Source organism: Eriocheir sinensis, chromosome 67 (genome assembly GCF_024679095.1).
Source record: "Eriocheir sinensis breed Jianghai 21 chromosome 67, ASM2467909v1, whole genome shotgun sequence".
Taxonomy (NCBI): domain Eukaryota; kingdom Metazoa; phylum Arthropoda; class Malacostraca; order Decapoda; family Varunidae; genus Eriocheir; species Eriocheir sinensis.
The window spans coordinates 8,882,432-8,902,431 of record NC_066575.1 but is presented as its reverse complement, the minus strand read 5'-3'; the positions used below and the strand labels follow the sequence as shown (position 1 = coordinate 8,902,431).

At 42.9% G+C, this 20,000-nt stretch overlaps 1 protein-coding gene across 2 annotated transcripts in view; it reads left to right on the top strand.

The window, feature by feature from the left end:
• Window positions 1–20,000, top strand: part of LOC126988059 (uncharacterized) — a 107,480-nt gene that overhangs the window by 57,508 nt on the left and 29,972 nt on the right. The window contains exons 2-3 of one of the 2 annotated variants that reach the window (XM_050845861.1): window positions 9,226–9,335; window positions 16,732–16,794. In XM_050845861.1, coding sequence (XP_050701818.1) covers window positions 9,227–9,335; window positions 16,732–16,794 — 172 coding nt within the window. In that variant the 5' untranslated portion in view covers window position 9,226. The remainder of the gene's footprint in view (window positions 1–9,225; window positions 9,336–16,731; window positions 16,795–20,000) is intronic. The other variant, XM_050845862.1, reaches the window with a different exon arrangement.

Here is a 20,000-nt window from a genome sequence, read left to right as displayed (position 1 = left end):
TCATCTCTCGCTGTTCCTCTTCTATTTCCTCTTTTGTTATTCCTCTCTTATATATCTTTCTTCTTCCTTTCTCTTTCCTTCCCCTTCTTTCCCTCTTCTCTCCCTCTCCTCTTTCTCTCATCTCTCTCTTTCCATTCTTTCATCCTCTCTATTGCCAGTCCTCTCCTTACACTCTTTCCCTCTCTTCTCCCTTCCCATCCTCCCCCTTCTTCTCCGTACCCTCTCCTCTCTCTCTCCGTCTCCTACTTCCCGCTCTCCCAAAGGTCAGCAAAGCAGCAAATTATACCCCTTAAAAGAACGTATTTCCATTCTAGGTCAAAGCAAAGGTCAACAGAGAGGGAAAAGGAACTGGTATGACGGAAAAAAAAAAAGAGAATGAGAAGTAAAAATAAAAGTGGAAGTAGAGGTTTAAAGTGTACTGGTTCAACCTAAAGGAGAATTTGTATAACTTGTAATAGCAAAGACAGATAGAATAGATACACACACACACACACACACACACACACACACACACACACACACACACACACACACACACACACACACACACACACACACACACACACACACACACCTGGCAATAAAGGTATGTGACAGGTGTTGCGCTTCTCAGTACAGGTGTTAATAAGTGACTACCTGGGACTTGGGTTACCTGGAGAGCGGGATTGTTGGTTCTCCTCTTCTTCTGCTTTCTCTTCTTATTATTCCTCTTCTTCTTCTTCTTCTTCTCCTCTTTTTTCATTTTCATTTTTTTCCTTCATTTTCCTTTTTTCTTCCAATTCTTCTTTTTTCCCTACTTCATTTTCCTTCTCTTCTTTTTCCTCTTCTTCATTTTCCTTGTCTTCTTTTTCCTCTTCTTCTTCAGTTTTCTTATCTTCTTTTTCTCTCCTTTTCCTTTTCCTTCTCTTTCTTTTCCTTTCTTTTCTTTTTTTCCTTTAACTCAGTCTTCTATTTTATCTGTTTTCATCTTTTTTCTTGTTCCTGTTCTTGTTCTCCTTTCCTTCTTCCTCTTCCTCCTCCTCTTCCTCCTTCTCCTTCTTCTCCTTCAATATTTCCATGGTTCCTTTTTTGCTCTCTCTCTCTCTCTCTCTCTCTCTCTCTCTCTCTCTCTCTCTCTCTCTCTCTCTCTCTCTCTCTCTCTCTCTCTCTCTCTCTCTCTCTCTCTCTCTCTCTCTCTCTCTCTCTCTCTTTCCATCACAATTCTCCCCATCCCTCTCCCTTCATCACTTCCACCTCCTCCACCACCACCTCCACCACCATCACCACCACCTCCACCACCATCACCACCACCACCTCCACCACCATCACCACCACCACCTCCACCACCATCACCACCACCTCCACCACCATCACCACCACCTCCACCACCATCACCTCCACCACCTCCACCACCATCACCACCACCACCTCCACCACCATCACCACCACCACCTCCACCACCATCACCACCACCACCTCCACTACCACCACCACAAATCCTTTACCATTATTCCATTATTTATAAGTATCTCCCTTCCCTCCCTCCCTCCCTTTCTCCCTTCCCTCCCTCCCTCCCTTTCTCCCTTCCCTCCATTCCTCCCCTTCCTTCCCTTCCCCTCTCTCTCTCCTCCAATACTACTTTACTCATCTTTATTTCTTTAGTTCTCTTTATTCCTCTTTTCCTCTCCCTTTTCGCTTTTATTTGTCTTATTCTTTACTTTCTCTCTCCTAGTTTTAGTTATTTTCTCTATCTCTTTCTTTCCTTGTCATATTTTCCCTTTTACTACATTCTTTTCCTCTCTTTCTCTTCCTTTCTCTAGTTTCTTTTCCCTTATCACTGTCTTTCTCTTCCTCTCTTTCACTCTTGCTCTCCTTTCTTTCTCTTCCTTCTTCCTCTTTCGCTGTCTTTCCTCTCTCCCCTATTTTCTTTGTTTCATTCTTTGCCATCCCTCTTTTCCTTACTTCCTCCTCCCTCTCACCCTCTCTGTCTCTCTCTTTCTCCTTAATCTCACCCTTTTCCACCTCTATTCCTCTCTACATACGCTCATTCTGTCTTCCTATTTCTCTTTATCCTCTTACTTTTATCCTCCTCCTCTTATTCCTCTTCCTTTGTCTCTTTTTCTCTTTTTTCCACCTTGATAATCTCACACTTTCCATCTGCTTACCTCTCTGTAATACTCTTTCATTCCTCTTCCTCTCTTCCTTCAACCACTTAGTAATATCTTCCTACACCTCCTCCTTCTCCTCCTCCTCTCTCTCTCTTACCCATTTCCGGATGACGGTTCTGCAAGCTCCGAGGCTGTGATGGTATTGTTCACATGCATCATTAAGTCATTTCCCTCCTCCTCCTGATCCTTCTTCTCCTCCTCCTTTCACAGCTCACCTACTTCCTTTCAATTCATCTCTTTTCCTCCCCGCCTCTTCATCGCCGTTCTCCTCATTACCTGCCTCTTGCCACCTGCCCGTCACATTTAACACCTGCCGGATCACACCTTGCTCCCCTTCTCTTCCCCTCAGATGGTTAGTTATGCATTGAGTCACTCCTTTTCCCGTGTGTGTGTGTGTGTGTGAGAGAGAGAGAGAGAGAGAGAGAGAGAGAGAGAGAGAGAGAGAGAGAGAGAGAGAGAGAGAGAGCAATAAAAATACTTTCTTACTCTTTCTTTGTTGTGCGGACGGTAGCAACACGTGACCACACTCAGCCTTCTTTCTCTCTCTCTCTCTCTCTCTCTCTCTCTCTCTCTCTCTCTCTCTCTCTCTCTCTCTCTCTCTCTCTCTCTCTCTCTCTCTCTCTCTCTCTCTCTCTCTCTCTCTCTCTCTCTCTCACACACACACACGGGAAAAGGAGTGACTCAATGCATAACTGACCATCTGAGGGGAAGAGAAGGGGTGCAAGGTGTGATCCGGCAGGTGTTAAATGTGACGGGCAGGTGGCAAGAGGCAGGTAATGAGGAGAACGGCGATGAAGAGGCGGGGAGGAAAAGAGATGAATTGAAAGGAAGTAGGTCTCTCTCTCTCTCTCTCTCTCTCTCTCTCTCTCTCTCTCTCTCTCTCTCTCTCTCTCTCTCTCTCTCTCTCTCTCTCTCTCTCTCTCTCTCTCTCTCTCTCTCTCGTCAGTGCATTGGCGTATATAATGTCAATGCTCTCTCTCTCTCTCTCTCTCTCTCTCTCTCTCTCTCTCTCTCTCTCTCTCTCTCTCTCTCTCTCTCTCTCTCTCTCTCTCTCTCTCTCTCTCTCTCTCTCTCTCTCTCTCTCTCTCTCTCTCTCTCTCTCTCTCTCTCTCTCTCTCTCTCTCTCTCTCTCTCTTGACAGGTTAGTGTGTGTGTGTGTGTGTGTGTGTGTGTGTGTGTGTGTGTGTGTGTGTGTGTGTGTGTGTGTGTGTGTGTGTGTATTACTAGATATGGAAATTGGACCTTCAGTTTAAATGATTAAGATGTCACATGTTAGAGAGAGAGAGATAGAGATAGATAGATAAAGAGAGAGAGAGAGAGAGAGAGAGAGATGGGGTCACTGTGTGTGTGTGTGTGTGTGTGTGTGTGTGTGTGTGTGTGTGAATATACCTAATTGCTCCTGTATTTATGCATGTATACCTTGTCAGTGCACTCCACGCCCATGTATCTTTCTATGCATAATCATTCGTTGCATTCATGACGTCCATTCCCGACACATACACCAGCGGCCGGCATGTGTCCGCCGTGATGGACGCATTAAACTTCAAAACAAACACCCACTCGCGCTGTTCAGTAATCAACGCACGAACCAGGTTATTCCCCCACACTGATACCTCCGTCCCTCAGTACCTCTCCACCCTCCTCGTCCACCTCCCCGCCCCTCCCTCTCCTGCCCCCTCCTTTACCCTTCCTTACCACAAGTTCCCTCCCCTTCCCCTTGCCTCTGTACCTTCCCCTTGCCCCAGTACCTTTCCCATTTCCCCCCTGTACCCTCCCTCTTCACGCCAAAACCATCTCTTCTCCCCCATTCCCCTCAGTACCCTCCTCGTCCACCCTCCCCACCGTCCCCACCCCGTCCTCCTTCTCCTTGTACCCTCTCTGCTCTCCCTTCCTTCCCATAAGTTCCCTCCCCTTTCCATCTCCCCCAGGTCCCTCCCTCTTCACCCCAATACCCTCCCTTCTCCCCCAATACCTCCCCCATTCCCTTCAGTACCCTCCTCCTCCCTCCCATTTTTCCTCCCCCTCCCCTCCCCCCTCCTTCAATACCTCCCCCATTCCCTTCAGTACCCTCCTCCTCCCTCCCATTTTCCTCCCCTCCCCTCCCCCTCCTCAATATCTCCCCCATTCCCTTCAGTACCCTCCTCCTCCCTCCCATTTTTCCTCCCCCTCCCTTCCCCTCCAGTTTGAATCATGAAGAGGCAGCATCACATCACCATCAGGTCACCGGCTCATTAGTGTCTTTGTATCAATCTGCATTTGGACACTAACGCTCATGTTTTATTTATTTGATCACTGGAAGCTGTTAAGAGCAAACCAATACATATAAAAGAGAAAAAAAAGACCGGATATTTACGCTCTTCTCTTTAATTATCTTTCTTAACTCTTCTTCATGTTACCCTGCACTCTTCTCCTCTCTGTCTCTCCTCTGTAGTTCTTCTCTATACACCCCTTTTTCTTAACTCATCTTCTCACCCTATTTCACTTTGCTACACTCTTCTCCTCTGTGTCTCTCCTCTACAGTTCTTCTCTATACACCCCTTTCAACCTATTTCACTTTTACTGCAGTCTTCTCCCCCGTTTCTCTCCTCTACAGTTCTCCTTATACTCCTTTCTTTCCCCACCCCCTTCCTCTATAAGCCAAGACATGTGTTCCAGCTCTATCAGTAGTCAGCCAGCCAGCCAGACCTCGTTCCCTACAGGCTTTCTATGACCAAAATGTACGGTGTATGGCAGGTTGGCAGCATCCAGGATATTCGTTTTCTCTGTTTGTAATTGTGTGGTGTAGGGACGTCTAGAAAAGAGTAATTGGAAGTGAAGTAATGTGAGGTTCAAGGAAGGTGAGATATAGTTTAGAAGTCGCCGTTGGATTTTGTGATAGTGTATTTTGGTATATTTTGTGATAGTGTATTTTGGTATATTTTGTGATAGTGTATTTTGGTATATTTTCAGTTGGTATTGATTTCCATCCCTTTTAGTAAATTCTGAGTTGGTTCTATCTGGCAACTCTTCGTATACTTCTTGTTGGTAATGAATGGCAACTTCGTATATTTTGAATTGGTAAGGACCGACATTTCATAGTGAATATTAAGTTGGTAATGACTGGCATCTCTTAGTACATTTCTAGTTGGTAATGACAAGTATCTCTTAGTGAATATTAAGTTAGTAATGACTGGCATATCTTATAGTGAGGGAGAGCTTGGAATATTGACTTAGTGAATTTACATATATTTCTCAACGGAATTTTTACTAGACGAATATATTTTTTTTCTTAATACTGATACTTACTGAAATGATGCGTAGAAGTAGACGAACCATAAAAAATAATAATACTAACAGATCATTAAGTCATATCATAATAACACCATAATGACACAATGTAGGTCATGACACATAGATAACACACACACACACACACACACACACACACACACACGCCCTGATAGCACACATTGATACACCTAACACATTATAGATAGCACAGAGAGATGGAGCACACACACACACACACACACACACACACACACACACACACACACACACACACACACACACACATCCATAACTTAGAGAAATGGTAACACTGACTGACGCGTCCACACTATTAACATACATTAGTAACACTCGTGGACATTCTATTCTATTCAGAGGTAACACTTACTGACGACATTGCTTAAGAAAGTGCATATGAGAGGGGGAGGAGGAGGAAAAGGAAGTGAAAGAACGAAAAGAGAGAGGACATAAGAAGAAAAGGGAGGAAAAACAGAGGTAGAGTAAGATGAGGAGGAGCAGGTGAGGGAGGAAAAGGAATAAAAACGAAGAGAGAAAGAGGATGAGAAGAAAACGGAGGGAGGAACAGATGGAGAGAAAAATAGGAGCAAAACCAAGAGAAGAAAGACGAAAAGGAGGAGAAAAGTGAGAAAAAAAAGCGGAGGAAGGGAATGAAGACAAGGAGCAGGAAAAAAATGGAAGGAGGAAAAGAAGGAGAGAACTAGAAGCAAAAGCAGAAGGAGAAAATAAGTGAGGAAACAAGAGGAGGAGGAATAAGAGGAAAATTAAAAGCAAGAGGAAGGAGAGCGTGAAAAGAGAGAAAAAAAGAAAGGAAAAGGAGAGAAGGAGAAACAGGAACAGGAGGAGAAGAAAAAGAGTGACCGAATAGAAGAGAGAAGAAGTGAAGGACCCGAAGGAGGAGGAGGAGGAGGAGGAGGAGGAGGAGGAGGAGGAGGAGGTGTGCTGTGGTCTTCTGCATGTGGACCGACTAACCACGGGATTAACTTTCTCCTGTCGGTCAGGCGGGCATGTGACTGGCGGTGGAGGAGGTGGTGGTGGTGGTGGTGGAGTACACGTTAAGAATAAGAAGTTGTGTTACGTTATTTAAGTAGTGGTAATAGTTATAGTAGTAGTAGTAGTAGTAGTAGTAGTAGTAGCAGTAGTAGTAGTAGTAGTAGTGGTAGTAGTAGTGGTCATGGGGTACAGCTGCGGTGGTGATGGTGGTGGTCGTGATGGTAAATTCTTCTGCTAGCGATGGTGGTGGTGCAAGTCATGGTAATAGTAGTGGTGGTGGTGGTGGTGGTTTAATAGTGATGATAAAAAGTGAAGGTGGTGGTGGTGGTGGAGGTGAAGGTGGTGATGGTGGTGGTGGTGGTGGAGGTGAAGGTGGTGATGGTGGTGGTGGTGGTGGAAGTGACCATTATTTATCTTGGTGATTTGTGAGTCGAGAGAGAGAGAGATACCCTTACATTGATGCACACACACACACACACACACACACACACACACACACACACACGGTAGCAATGAAAAGAAAGGGAAAAAAATAGGAAAGTAAAACAGATCAGTGACTTCAATGTTTGTGAGAGAGAGAGAGAGCGGGGAGTGTGGGAAAAGGGAAAGGGGGGGGGGGTACTCTACGTGTGTGTGTGTGTGTGTGTGTGTGTGTGTGTTCCCGTGTAAACATTTGGGGGATGGTGTACACAGACGAGGTTCAGTAACGTACACACGGCCTGTCTGTCTATGTCTGTATCTATTAATATCTATTATGTGTGTGTGTGTGTGTGTGTGTGTGTGTGTGTGTGTGTGTGTGTGTGTGTGTGTGTGTGTGTGTGTGTGTGTGTGTGTGTGTGTAACCTTATTTTTTTTTCTTTTCTTTTTCTTTTTTTGTTTTGATTTTTTCGTCTTTGTGTTTGCCTTTCCGTCTTTTGTGTTTCTCTTTTTCTTTCTTCCTTTCTCTCTCTCTCTCTCTCTCTCTCTCTCTCTCTCTCTCTCTCTCTCTCTCTCTCTCTCTCTCTCTCTCTATATCTCTCTCTCTCTCTCTCTCTCTCTCTCTCTCTCTCTCTCTCTCTCTCTCTCTCTCTCTCTCTCTCTCTCTCTCTCTCTCTCTCTCTCTCTCTCTCTCTCTCTCTCTCTCTCTCTCTCTCTCTCTCTCTCTCTCTCTCTCATTTTTAAATTAGAGGATTAAAATATGCAAAATTTCTTTCTCTCTTTTTTCTCTCTTCCTATCATTATTTTTTTCTTTCCATTTTTTCCTCTCTCTCCCTCTCCCCTTTCTTCTTTTATTCCTTCCTCATTTATTTATTTTGGCTTCGTTCTTTTTCCTTTTTTTTTGTTTATTTTTCTTTATCTTTTTCTTGCCTCGATTTTCTTCTTTTTCTTTCTTTCGTTCGTTCCTTCGTCCTCCTCTTTGTCTTTTACTCACTCAATTTCCTCCTCCTCCTTCCTCCTCGTCCCCCTCCTCCTCCTCTTCCTCTTCCTCCCAACCTACTTCTTCTCCCTTCTTCTTCTTCTTCTTCTGGTTTCTTTTTTTGGTATATCTTCGTTTCTCCTTTTTTTCTTTATCATTTTTCCTTTCTTCCGTTTTCCTCTTATCTCCCCTCTTCTTCTTCTTTATTTCTTCCTTTTTTCCTCCTTTTATTTTCCTTTTTTTATTTTTGGTTTCGTTATCCTTTTCTTTGTCCTAATTTTCCTCCTCCTCCTCCTCCTCCTCCTCTACCTCCTTCCCATTTCTTTTTCCTTTCCTTCTTTTATTTTCTTTTTCTTCCTCTCTCCTCATTTATTTACTCTTCTTTTTTCCCTCTTCCTCCTTTTTGTCTCTTTCCTCCTCCCCTACTTCGTCCTCTCCTCCTTTTTATCATTTTCTCTACTTTTTTTTTCCTCTTTCCCTCTTTCTTCCTCCTCCTCTTCCTCCTCCTCTTCCTCTTCCTCCTGCTCTTCCTCCTCCTCTTCCTCTTCCTCCTTCATTCCTTCGCTAAACGAGCCAACAAATCAAGTTTCTTCATCCAAAAGAGAGAGAGAGAGAGAGAGAGAGAGAGAGAGACGGTAATATGGAAAGCTTAAGATAAATACATGTCAAGGTTTTTGTGGTCTCTCTCTCTCTCTCTCTCTCTCTCTCTCTCTCTCTCTCTCTCTCTCTCTCTCTCTCTCTCCATAACTCGATAATCACGGTCATTTTGCATTTTTTTTTCTTTCTTTTCTTCTTCCTTTTCCTCTTTCTCATTATCTAATTTTCTTCCTTTTTTTCCCTCATCTTCATTTCCCTTTCCCTCGTTATGGTGTCAATATTTTCCTCTTTTTCTTCTTTTTTTTCCTTTTTTAGTTTTTTCTGCTTGACTTCTTTTCTTTTTCCTGTGTCCAAACGTCTTTTCCTCCTGTTTTATTTTCTTTATCTCCTGCTTTTCTTCTCTTTTCCGTATTCATCAGTCTTCCTATTGTCTTTTTTATTCTTTTCCTCATTTTCCTCTCTCTCCGTGTCCTGTTTTCTACATATTTTTCTTTTTTTCACTCTCCCTAATTTTTCTCTCTCCTCATCTTCTTCTGTTTATCATTTCACTTTTTCTTCCCTTCTTTCATCCTGTTCCCAGTCCTTAACGTATCCTATTTTCCGGTTTCTTCACTCCTAATATTCCTTGGTCAGTTTTTAGCGTATCCTTCACTCCTTCTATTCCTAATCCTCCTTGGCCCGTCCTTAACACATCCTTTCTTCATGTTTTATCCTATTCCTTTATCCAGTGTTTATAACTTTCGCTTTTTTCCTTCTATACTAATACTCTTTAGCCAATCCCTAACGTATCCTTCTCTCCTGCAGGATGGGGGAGCACCAGGGCAGCGTGATAGCGTTGGTCATCATCAACTTCCTGATCTTCGCGGGCACGGTGACGCTCAACCAGCTGTCCGCCTTTCCGCAGTTTGCCGGAGGTGAGAAATTCGACGCATGGGTGTGATGGTAAAGGTTTGTGGTCGCAGTAGTGGTGGTAATGCTGGGGTTGTGTTGGGAGGGTGAGGAGGGAGGGAAAGGGTATTGTTTGGTAATGGGAGAGGAGAGAATCAGATGAAGATGTGTTATTTGTGAGAGTTTTGTGTTGTTGAGATGATAAACAGAAGCATGGGTGTGATTGTAGAGGTTTGTGGTCGTAGTAGTGGTGGTAATGCTGGGGTTGTGTTGTGAGGGAGAGGAGGGAGGGAAAGGGTATTATTTGGTAAGGGGAGAGGAGAGAATCAGATGAAGAGGTGTTATTTGTGAGAGTTTTGCATTGTTGGGGTGAGAAACGGAAGCATGGGTGTAATGGTAGAGGTTTGTGGTCGTAGTAGTGATGGGGATACTTGGGCTGTGTTGTGAGGGAGAGGAGGGAGGGAAAGGAGATTGTTTGGTAAGGGAAGAGGAGAGAATAAGATAAAGATGTGTTATTTGTGAGAGTTTTGCGTTGTTGAGATGATAAACAGAAGCATGGGTGTGATGGTAGAGTTTTGTGGTTGCAGTAGTGGTGGTAATGCTGGGGTTGTGTTGGGAGGATGAGGAGGGAGGGAAAGGGTATGATATGGTAAGGTAAGGTAAGGTAGGGCTAGGTTAGGTAAAGTAAGATAAGGTAAAGTAAGGTAAGGTAGGGTAGGGTAAGGTAAGGTAAGATAAGGTAAGGTAAGGTAAGGTATGGAAAGGTGAGGGTAAATTACAGTAAGGTTAGGAAGATAGCCTTAAGATAGACTCACTTTTTTGGTTTCCTTTTTTCCTAATTATAAGTTGAAGTAAAGTCGATTGCATAGATTAAGCTGCGCGAAGCCTTAGTGCTCATCTCCGTCTCACTGACCTTAGTAATTCTCCCTTCTTTTCCAAAATTCGGGAGGGATATTGTTGGTAGCGGGGAGAGGGTACGGGGAGAGAGTTATGATACGATGCTGTGGTTGTGGGTGTTTGGGTAAAGGGGAGATGGTAAAGAGAGTACGTGTGTGTTTTGGTGAAAGGTGCAAGGAGGGTGACCGTAGGTGGGAAGGGAGGTAGTGGGGAGAGGGTAAGGGGAGAGAACTATGATGGAGGGGATGTAGGGGACTGAGGAGAGGGGAGAGAATGAGGGGAGTGTGTATTTATAGTTGGGAAAGGGGTGACTGGAGGTGGAGGAGGAGGAGGTATGGAAAAGAAATGTGGAGTACAGGTGGTATGAAACAAGTGGAAGAGAGAGAGAGAAAGGGGAATTGTGAAGTGGAGTAGAGAGAGAGAGAGGGGAGGTATGAGGGATAAGGGAGATGAAGGGAGTAGAAGGAGATGGAGTAAAGAACAGAAAAAAGGGGGGAGAGGAGAGGAGTAAAGAGAAGTAGAATGAGAATGGAAGATGGGGTAGATGGTTTAGAGAGGAGAATGTAAAAGGAGTTTGGTAGAAGGTAAAAGAGGAGGGGAGTGAGAGCTTGTACACTTATAAGGTTAATAGGGAAATGTAAAAGGTGAGAATGGAATTAGTAATGTTGGGTGTGGTTAGGTTAGGCGTGAAGGAAGGGGAATAGAAGGGAGAATGTGAAGAGAGAAGGAGGAGGAGTGTGAAACGGGTGAAGATGAGAGGGAAAAGGAAGGAGTAGAGGGGAGGTATGTGAGTTTACTAGCGGTGGTGGTGGTGGTGGTGGTGGTGGTGGTGGTGGTGGTGGTGGTGTTTGGATTTCACGGGAAGATGATGATGAGAGGTGTTTAAAAAGAGGAGAAAAAATGAGACTGGTGTTGATAGAGGGGAACGCAGAGTGGTGGTGATGACAGAGAGTGGAGGTGAATGGTGATGTTGGTGGTGATGATAGTAGTGGTGGTGATGCTGGTGATGGTTATAGTAGTTGTTGTTGCAAGAGTAGGTGGTGGTTGTTGTAGTGGTGATGATGGTGGTGATGGTGGTGATGGTGGTGTTTATAGTGTTTTGCTCGTTCGCTGGTGTTGATGGAGGGCTGCGATGGCGTTCAGTAGGCCGTAAAAAGAGATGGTGTGTGTGTGTGTGTGTGTGTGTGTGTGTGTGTGTGTGTGTGTGTGTAATGTAGTGTGCAAGATCGGTACAAGAAGTTAAAGATGTGTATAGAGAAGAGAAGAAGAATGTTTGGAAAGAATAAGGAAAAGAAAAATGAAAAGAGAGAGAATGAGAGAAAGAAAAGAGAAGAAATGTATATAATATTAAAACAAGACATAGTAAGAAAGAGAGAGAGAAGAATCAGATTAGAGAAGGATCAGAATATGTCCTGGAAATAGAAAAAGAAAAGAGAAGAAGCTGATATATTGAGGAAACCCCCAAATCGTGAAGCAAAAGTATAAACAAATGAAAAGCAGACGAAAACTTACTCTGTTTACACAGTTTACAGTATAGACATTGTAATTTCCGTTCATTCACTTATTCTATCGACGAAATAGGAGGAAAAAAGACGAAAACGTACGCCATTTACACCGTTTTCAGTATAGACGTTCAAATTTTCGTTCTTTCTCTTATATTATCGATGGAATGATGTCTGATTTTTAGTACTTATATCTTTGTTCATGTACGTATATTTTAAGTTATTTTTTTATTTGTTACTTAAAGTCATATTACAGACCCTCCCTTCCTCAGCCATTCCCTCGAGATCAGTTCCAACAGTATTTTCGTTTATTCTTTTATTCTATCAATGAAATGGTGTCTGAATTTAGTGTTTCTACCTTCGTTTAAATATTTAGTTAGATGGTTGTATGTTTAGTTAGTTAAGACCGTATTACAAGCTCTCCCTTCCTCAGCCATTCCCTCGAGATCACTTCCAATAGTATTTTCACTTATTCTCTTATTCTATCGATGAAATGGTGTCTGAATTAAGTGTTTCTACCTTCGTTTAAATATTTAGTTAGGTGGTTGTATGTTTAGTTAGTTAAGACCGTATTCCAAGCCATTTCTCCTCAGCCATTGCCTCCAGATCAGTTCCAACACTCGTTCTCTCAGTCTATCGATGAAATGTATTTGATATTATTATTTTTACCTTCGTTTCTATATTTATTTTCATAGTTATTCGATTAATTAATTACGGCCATACGACAAGCTCTCCCTCCCTTCCTCAGCCATTCCCTTGAGGTCAGTTCCAACAATAATTTAATTTATTCTCTTACTCTATCGATAAAATGCATCTGATATTACTATTTTTTCCTTCGTTTCTATATTTATTTTGCTAGTAATTCAATTAGTTAGTTACGGCCATACTACAAGCTCTCCCTCCCTTCCTCAGCCATTCCCTTGAGGTCAGTTCCAACATTATTCTAGTTTATGTTATTCTTTTATCAATGAAATGATACGAGATTCTATTACTTTTACCTCCGTTTATATATTTAGTTTGCTAGTCACTCGGTTTGAAAGTTACGGCCATTGTACAAACTCTCCCTCCTTTCCCAGCCATTCCCTCGAGATCAGGTCCAACATTATTCTAGATGAAATGGCACAAGATTCTATTATTTTTACTTTCGTTTATATATTTAGTTTGCTAGTCACTCGGTTTGAAAGTTACGGCCATTGTACAAACTCTCCCTCCCTTCCCAGCCATTCCCTCGAGATCAGGTCCAACAATACCAGGCAGCCAGACCCCTTCCCTACGAGCTTTTTATGGACCACTTTTATGGGTTAATGGCTGCTTCCCGCTTATTGATTGCCTCTGCCAGTATGTAATGGTATGGCGTGAATAGGTAAAGAAAAGGTAATGGGAAGTGAAGGGAGCGGAGTGTAACGAAGGTGAGAGAGACTGGAAGTTGCTGTTGTGTTTCGAGTCGGTTATGATTGGCTTTGCTTAGGAAGGGAGATGTTGAAGAACGTGAGTTAGTTAGTAAGTTGGTCGTGTATTTTGAAGGGTGGTTTTGTAGTAGATATTAATAATGAATCTCTTGGTATATAAGAAGAAAAAGATTAGAAGTTTGTGTTGGCAATTGGCTTTTCTTAGTACGGGAGAGCGTGAAGTACATTAGTTAGTTAGTCAGTTGGTCATGCATTTTGAAGGATGTTTTTGTAGTAGATATTAATAATGAATCTCTTGGTATATAAGGAGAAAGGGATTAGAACCTACCGTTGATTTTTAAGATGGTAATAACTGGCTTTTCTTAGTACGGGAGAGCGTGAAGTACATTAGTTAGTTGGTCAGTTGGTAATGCATTTTGAAGGGTGGTTTTGCAGTAGATATTAATAATGAATCTCTTGGTATATAAGAAGAAAGAGATTAGAAGCTGCCGTTGATATTTAATGACTGGCGTTTCTTAGTAAGGAAGAGTTTGGAGTACTGCAATTAGTTAGTTAGTTAGTAGAGAGAGCAAAATTTATCCGCAATCTATAAAGTTTATGTGGAAGGGAAGTTGCATTTGAGGTTCCATTATTTGCAGAGATTCAGGTAACTTGTGCGAGAGAGAGAGAGAGAATGAAGGTGATGGAGTAAAACAAAAAACGGACCAAAGAGAGAGTAAGGAGAAGAGACACACAGAGAGAGAGAGAGAGAAAAAAGGGGGGAATATCGGGGCCGTTGTCTCCTTCGTGGGGCAGAGGCTGGGGTGTCCTGGGGCGCCTTACCTCCTCGGGGCAGCGGGGGGCGGGGCAGGTGGGGGAGGGGGCGTGGGGGGGGGAGGGCGGGGCTAGCCAATCAGAGGCGAGAGAGTTCAAGGTCACGAGTCCTCCTGTTTCCGGGGACTTTTCTCTCTCTCTCTCTCTCTCTCTCTCTCTCTCTCTCTCTCTCTCTCTCTCTCTCTCTCTCTCTCTCTCTCTCTCTCTCTCTCTCTCTCTCTCTCTCTCTCTCTCTCTCTCTCTCTCTCTCTCTCTCTATCTCTCTCTCATTTTCTTTCCTTTTATCCAATTTAAACTTGTACGAATTCGTCTATTTTTCTTTATTTCCTCTTCTTCTTCTTCTTCTTCTTCTCTTCTTCTTTCTTCTCCTCTGACTTTTTTTTGGGGGGGGGTTCTTCTCTCTTTTCTTCGATTACCTCTTCCATTTTCATCTTTCTCTCTCTCCTCCTCCTCCTCCTCCTCTTCCTCCTCTCCCTCCTCCTCCTCCTCCTATTCATCTCTTTCTTTCTTTACTTTTTCCTCTGCTGTCTCATTCGTTTTCTTAAGCTCATCCTTCTTTCTTTTCTTTCTCTTCCTCTTCTCCTTCGTCTTCCTCCTCCTCCTCCTCCTCCTCCTCCTCCTCCTCCTCCTCCTCCTCCTGGCAAGTGCCGAAGGGTAAATCGTGAGAAACAGGCATTTAGGAAGAGGAGGAGGAGGAGAAGAAGAAGAAGAAGAAGAAGAAGGGGTGGAGGACCTTCGGAAGCTAATTTGTAGAAGAGAGAGAGAGAGAGAGAGAGAGAGAGAGAGAGAGAGAGAGAGAGAGAGAACATAAATATAGTCTTGAATAGAGGGAGATGACAGACGGGAGAAAGTTACGAGAAGGGAGAAGAAAGTGACAGAGAGAGAGAGAGACCTCCTGCCCCGCCTCTCTGTTAACCTCTCACGGGACATTTACATTTTGTCTCGCCAGGGGGCCGCAGGTTATTAGGGAAGTAATTGCAGGAGTCTGATCGAGAGGAGGAGGAGGAGGAGGAGGAGGAAGAAGAAGAAGAGAGGAGGAGGAGGAGAAGGAGGAGGAGTGGACAGGGAAGAGGAAGAAAAATGAGGAGATGGAAGAAGGAATGAAAAAGAAGAACTAAAGAACGAAGAAGGGAATGCAGGAAGAGGAGGAGGAAGAAGGAAGGACGAAGAAAGGAGGAGGAGGAGGAGAAGAAGAATAAAGAAAAGAAGAAAGACATGAAGAAAACGAATGAGACCGTAAAAGGAAAAAGGAAAGAAGGAAAAGGAAGGAGGAGGATAAGAAAGACGAAGGAGGAGGAGGAAGGAAAAATGAAGATAAAGAAGAAGAAGAAGAAAAAGGAGATGAAAGATATGAAAAAAAAGGAGGAGGAGAAAGAGGAGTGGACAGGGAAGAAGGAAGAAGCAGAAGAGGAGATGCAAGAGTGAATGTAAGAGAAGATGTAAGGAATGAAGAAGAGAGGACAGAAGGAGGAGGAGGAAGAAGAAGGAAGAGGAAGAGGAAGAGGAGGAGGAGGAGGAGGAGGTCTTAGTCACCCCCCTTCAACACACCCCTTCATCATCCTCCATCCAGACCGCAACTTAACCTCCTCCTCCTCCTCCTCCTCCTCCTCCTCCTCCTCCTCCTGCTATGACGCAAACTCGACCCAGTGCTCTCTCTCTCTCTCTCTCTCTCTCTCTCTCTCTCTCTCTCTCTCTCTCTCTCTCTCTCTCTCTCTCTCTCTCTCTCTCTCATTCCTCCCATTCATTGTGTATGGATTAAAATCGGATCAGAGAGAGAGAGAGAGTTTCCGGGTCGTTGCTTTCGTCCTGATTTTAGAAGCTAACTCTTTTTCTTTCTCTCTTTATTTTCATTTTATTTTTACCATTTTTCCCTTTTATCCATTTTTCTATAGTTTCCCCTTTTATCCCCCTCCTCTTCCTCCTCCGTCTTCTTTGTTATAATCGTTCGTTTTTATCGTTAAAGTTTTGCGTAAATTTCGTTAATCACACGTTGTCCTTGTTCTTGTTGTCCTTGTTTTCCGTCCTTATCGCTATATTTCAGTGCGTCCGTCCGTCCGTGTGTGTGTGTGTGTGTGTGTGTGTGTGTGTGTGTGTGTGTGTGTACCTGTTAATTTGACCTTTTATTGTCAAACTTCAAGTCGCTTCTACTATATTTTTTTCTCTGTCTATATATATATTTAACTGTCCTTGCTCTAATTATTGGCCTTCTGTTTATTTTATGTTTTTATTATTATTAGTTTTATTGTTATTTATTTATTTATTTATTGTTATTTGTATCTACTTTCTCTTTAGTGAAGTTACTCTCATTGTTATTGTTCTTAATAGTTAGTATCGTTCTTAATCTAATTGTTATCGTACTTTTCTAATTGTTCTTGTTGTTTGTGCTTTTGTTGTACATGTTATCGTACTTATAATAGTGAAGTTACTCTCATTTTTACAGTTATTATTAGTATCGTTCTTAATCTAATTGTTATCGTTCTTTTCTTGCTGTTCTTGTTGTTTGTGCAGTTGTTGTATATGTTATCGTACATATAATAGTGAAGTTACTCTCATTTTTTCAGTTATTCAGTAGTTATTTTTCCTCATATTCTTCTAATTATTATCGTACTTCTAGTTGTTACCGTTGCTAATGTTGCTGTTCTTACTGTTGTTGTCGTACTTATGATATGTCGTAACCATAATGTAGTTAGTTTTTAATCATTTCTGTTCGTTTTCTTATCATTAATCACTCATTTTTCTAGCTGTTACCGTTCTAGTTGTTGTCTGTGCTGTTGTCTCATCCTGTTCTCTACGTGTTGCAGGCCTGTTTTCTAGGCGCCAGGACTCGGCCGTATCATATTATGGCTTGGGCGTTCAGTCTCCAGGTAACTTACTAGTGGAGACGCTCTAGTGCTGCTCCCTGCTCGACCCCTGCCTCCCCTGCCTTCTCTTGCCCTCATAACACCCTGCCCTTAACGCGTACCCTGCTAACTAACCCTGCCCTGGCTCGCAACACAACCTATGCATCTATATACAAGCTCTCGACTCTATGTAATGAACTAAACTAACCTTGTCTCAGTAACACCCCGGCTCGCAACACAACCTACGCATCTATATATCTTGTCTCAGTAACACCCCGGCTCGCAACACAACCTACGCATCTATATATAAACTTCCGACTCTATGTAATGAACTAAACTCCTGGTGACTGGCTGGCTGTTTACCTGTTATTAATTTTGGTTGTCCGCATGTTACTTGTTTTGTGTTACTTGTAGTGTTACTTGTCTCGTCCGCATGTTTCCTTTTTTTTGTATATATATATATATATATATATATATATATATATATATATATATATATATATATATATATATATATATATATGTTTTTTATTCTAATTTTGTATATGTCTCTTCCTCTGTACCTCTTTCTCCGTCAATCTGTCTGTCTCTGTGTCTGTTTCTGTCTGTTTTTTTCAGTCTATCTGTCTGTCTGTCTCTCTCTCTCTCTCTCTCTCTCTCTCTCTCTCTCTCTCTCTCTCTCTCTCTCTCTCTCTCTCTCTCTCTCTCTCTCTCTCTCTCTCTCTCTCTCTCTCTCTCTCTCTCTCTCTCTCTCTCTCTCTCTCTCTCTCTCTCTCTCTCTCTCTCTCTCTCTCTCTCTCTCTCTCTCTCTCTCTCTCTCTCTCTCTCTCTCTCTCCTCTCTCTCTCTCCTCTCTCTCTCTCTCTCTATTTACATCTTAATCTCCTCGCCAGAAACTTGTATACACTTATTTATTAACCCACTGGCCTAGACTGACCCATCCACTCCTTCCTGACTCTTTCTCTCTCTCCCAAGCCGCCACATCCTTCCTGTTCCTCTGTCTCTTCCCATAATCTAGTTCAGCTCCTCGCTAGCCATGCATGCAAGCGCTCTATTGCAGTAACTATTCCTTCCTCCTTCCCCCACGTCCCTTCTATTCTCAAACGTGCCAGGCTCTCATTATCACTGTTTCCCAAGGCCACCACGGAGGAGATTTACTGGGTTTCCATGCGTGTTTTTCCCGCTCAAGGTGCAGAAGTCGGGTAAAACTATCACTAACAACACAAAAACAGGCCATGGAAACCCCAACAACTTCCACAAGAGGCTTTTCAAACAGGGTGACTTTTAAACTGAGGCGCCAATACGTTTGAGAATCCGGGTCGTCGCTCGCTCGCTCCCTCCCTTGTAGTGGGCAGTTAGAGGTGGAGAGATGCGATGTCTGGTAGATGGTTAGACTTGCGACCTTGACTTGAGACCTTGTGACGCTGTGAAAGACTGATGGGTAGCGGGATTTGGGGTGGTTGATGTGTGTGTGTGTGTGTGTGTGTGTGTGTGTGTGTGTGTGTGTTTTGTTCTTGTTTTCTTCCTTTCGTTGTCTTCTTCTCTTCTTCCTCTCTCTTTCTCTTTCCTGAACGGCCTTGAACGCTATGGTCTTTTTCCTGCTCTTTGCTCTGACCTCCTGCACTCTCTTCTTCTTCCTCCTTCTCTTCCTCCTCCTCCTCCTTTTTCTTCTTATTTTTCGCATCTTCATCTTCTTCCACCTTTTCATTTCCTCTTTCCGTCACCGCCTCCTCCTTCTACGGTTTCCACTCATATTTCTTCTCGTATATCTCCCTCCTTTCTTTTCTTCTTTTTTCTTTTTCCTCTTTCCTCACGTCCTACACTTTTTCGTTATCACCTTCCTTTCTCCTCCTCCTCCTCCTCCTCTTCCGCCAAGCACCGTCTAGGGGACACTGCCGAGGTAATTGCTTTGACCGAAGGACGGACAGGCGGACAGATAGACAGACAGACCGATAGATAGATAGACAAACAGAAAGACAGACAGACAGACAGACAGACAAACAGATAGATGGACAGTTAAGCGGAAACACACACACACACACATACACACACACACATATACAAGGACAGAGAGAAAATACAGAGAGACAGACAGATAGACAGACTGACAGAAACTCGCCTCCCTCAACACACCCACACGGAAACAAGAATAAAAACAAGAAAAACAAGAAAATCAAGCGAGCGTCCATCCACGAACCCTATTTCCATAAAGACAAATTAAATGTTTTTGTTTTTATTATGAAAGGGATTTTTGAGCATACACCTTTGTTGCCCCCCATCCCCCCCCCCCTCTCTCTTTTTTTTTTTTTTTTGCTTGTTTTTTACAGGTGACGGCGATGCTTTTTTTTACGAATTTATATATTTTTTTCATTTTTTTTTTACTTTTTATTTTATTTTGTCTCGAATACGAACTTTTTTTTACTATTAATTTTTACATGTACGCTCTGGACACGGTATTACACACACACACACACACACACACACACACACACACACCAACGGGGAGCTCTTGCATTATGGGTTCTGGTGATGGTGATGGTGATGACTGTGGTGGTGTTGTTGCATGGTGGTGTTGTGGTGTTGAAGGATGTGTATGTATGCTCATGAAGTGCTTGGTGTGCATGGTGATGATGGTGGTGATGGTGGTGGTGATGGTGGTGATGGTGAACCTTCAGTATATACACCATTTTGTGCGCACCAATTCCAATCATTATTTTTTACCTTAATTCCTGTGCATCATCTCAGTTTATAAGAGTATGGTTATTTTTTCCTTTCTGATACGAGAATTAGAGTTAAAAATCCCATTAGTCCAAATTGCATTGATTCTAAATATCCCAAAACTCCGAATTCTTTAAGGCCGGGAATTAGAATGTGATTGGTGCGTACAGATTGGCGAGCACACCTGTACCTGTTTAATGCGAGGGTCCACAGGTGATAAGAATGACAGGTAAGGTAAGGTAAGGTTAATAAGGTGACCTAAGGTGTTGAGGCTCCTGTTCTTGTGTGTCTTTTCTTTCTTTTTTCTTTTCTTTTTCTTTCTTTTTTTCTTTCATTTTTTTGTTTCTTTCTTTCTTTCATCTATAATTCCTTTCTTTTTTCTTTTTTTTCCTCTCTCTCTCTCTCTCTCTCTCTCTCTCTCTCTCTCTCTCTCTCTCTCTCTCTCTCTCTCTCTCTCTCTCTCTCTCTCTCTCTCTCTCTCTCTCTCTCTCTCTCTCTCTCTCTCTCTCTCTC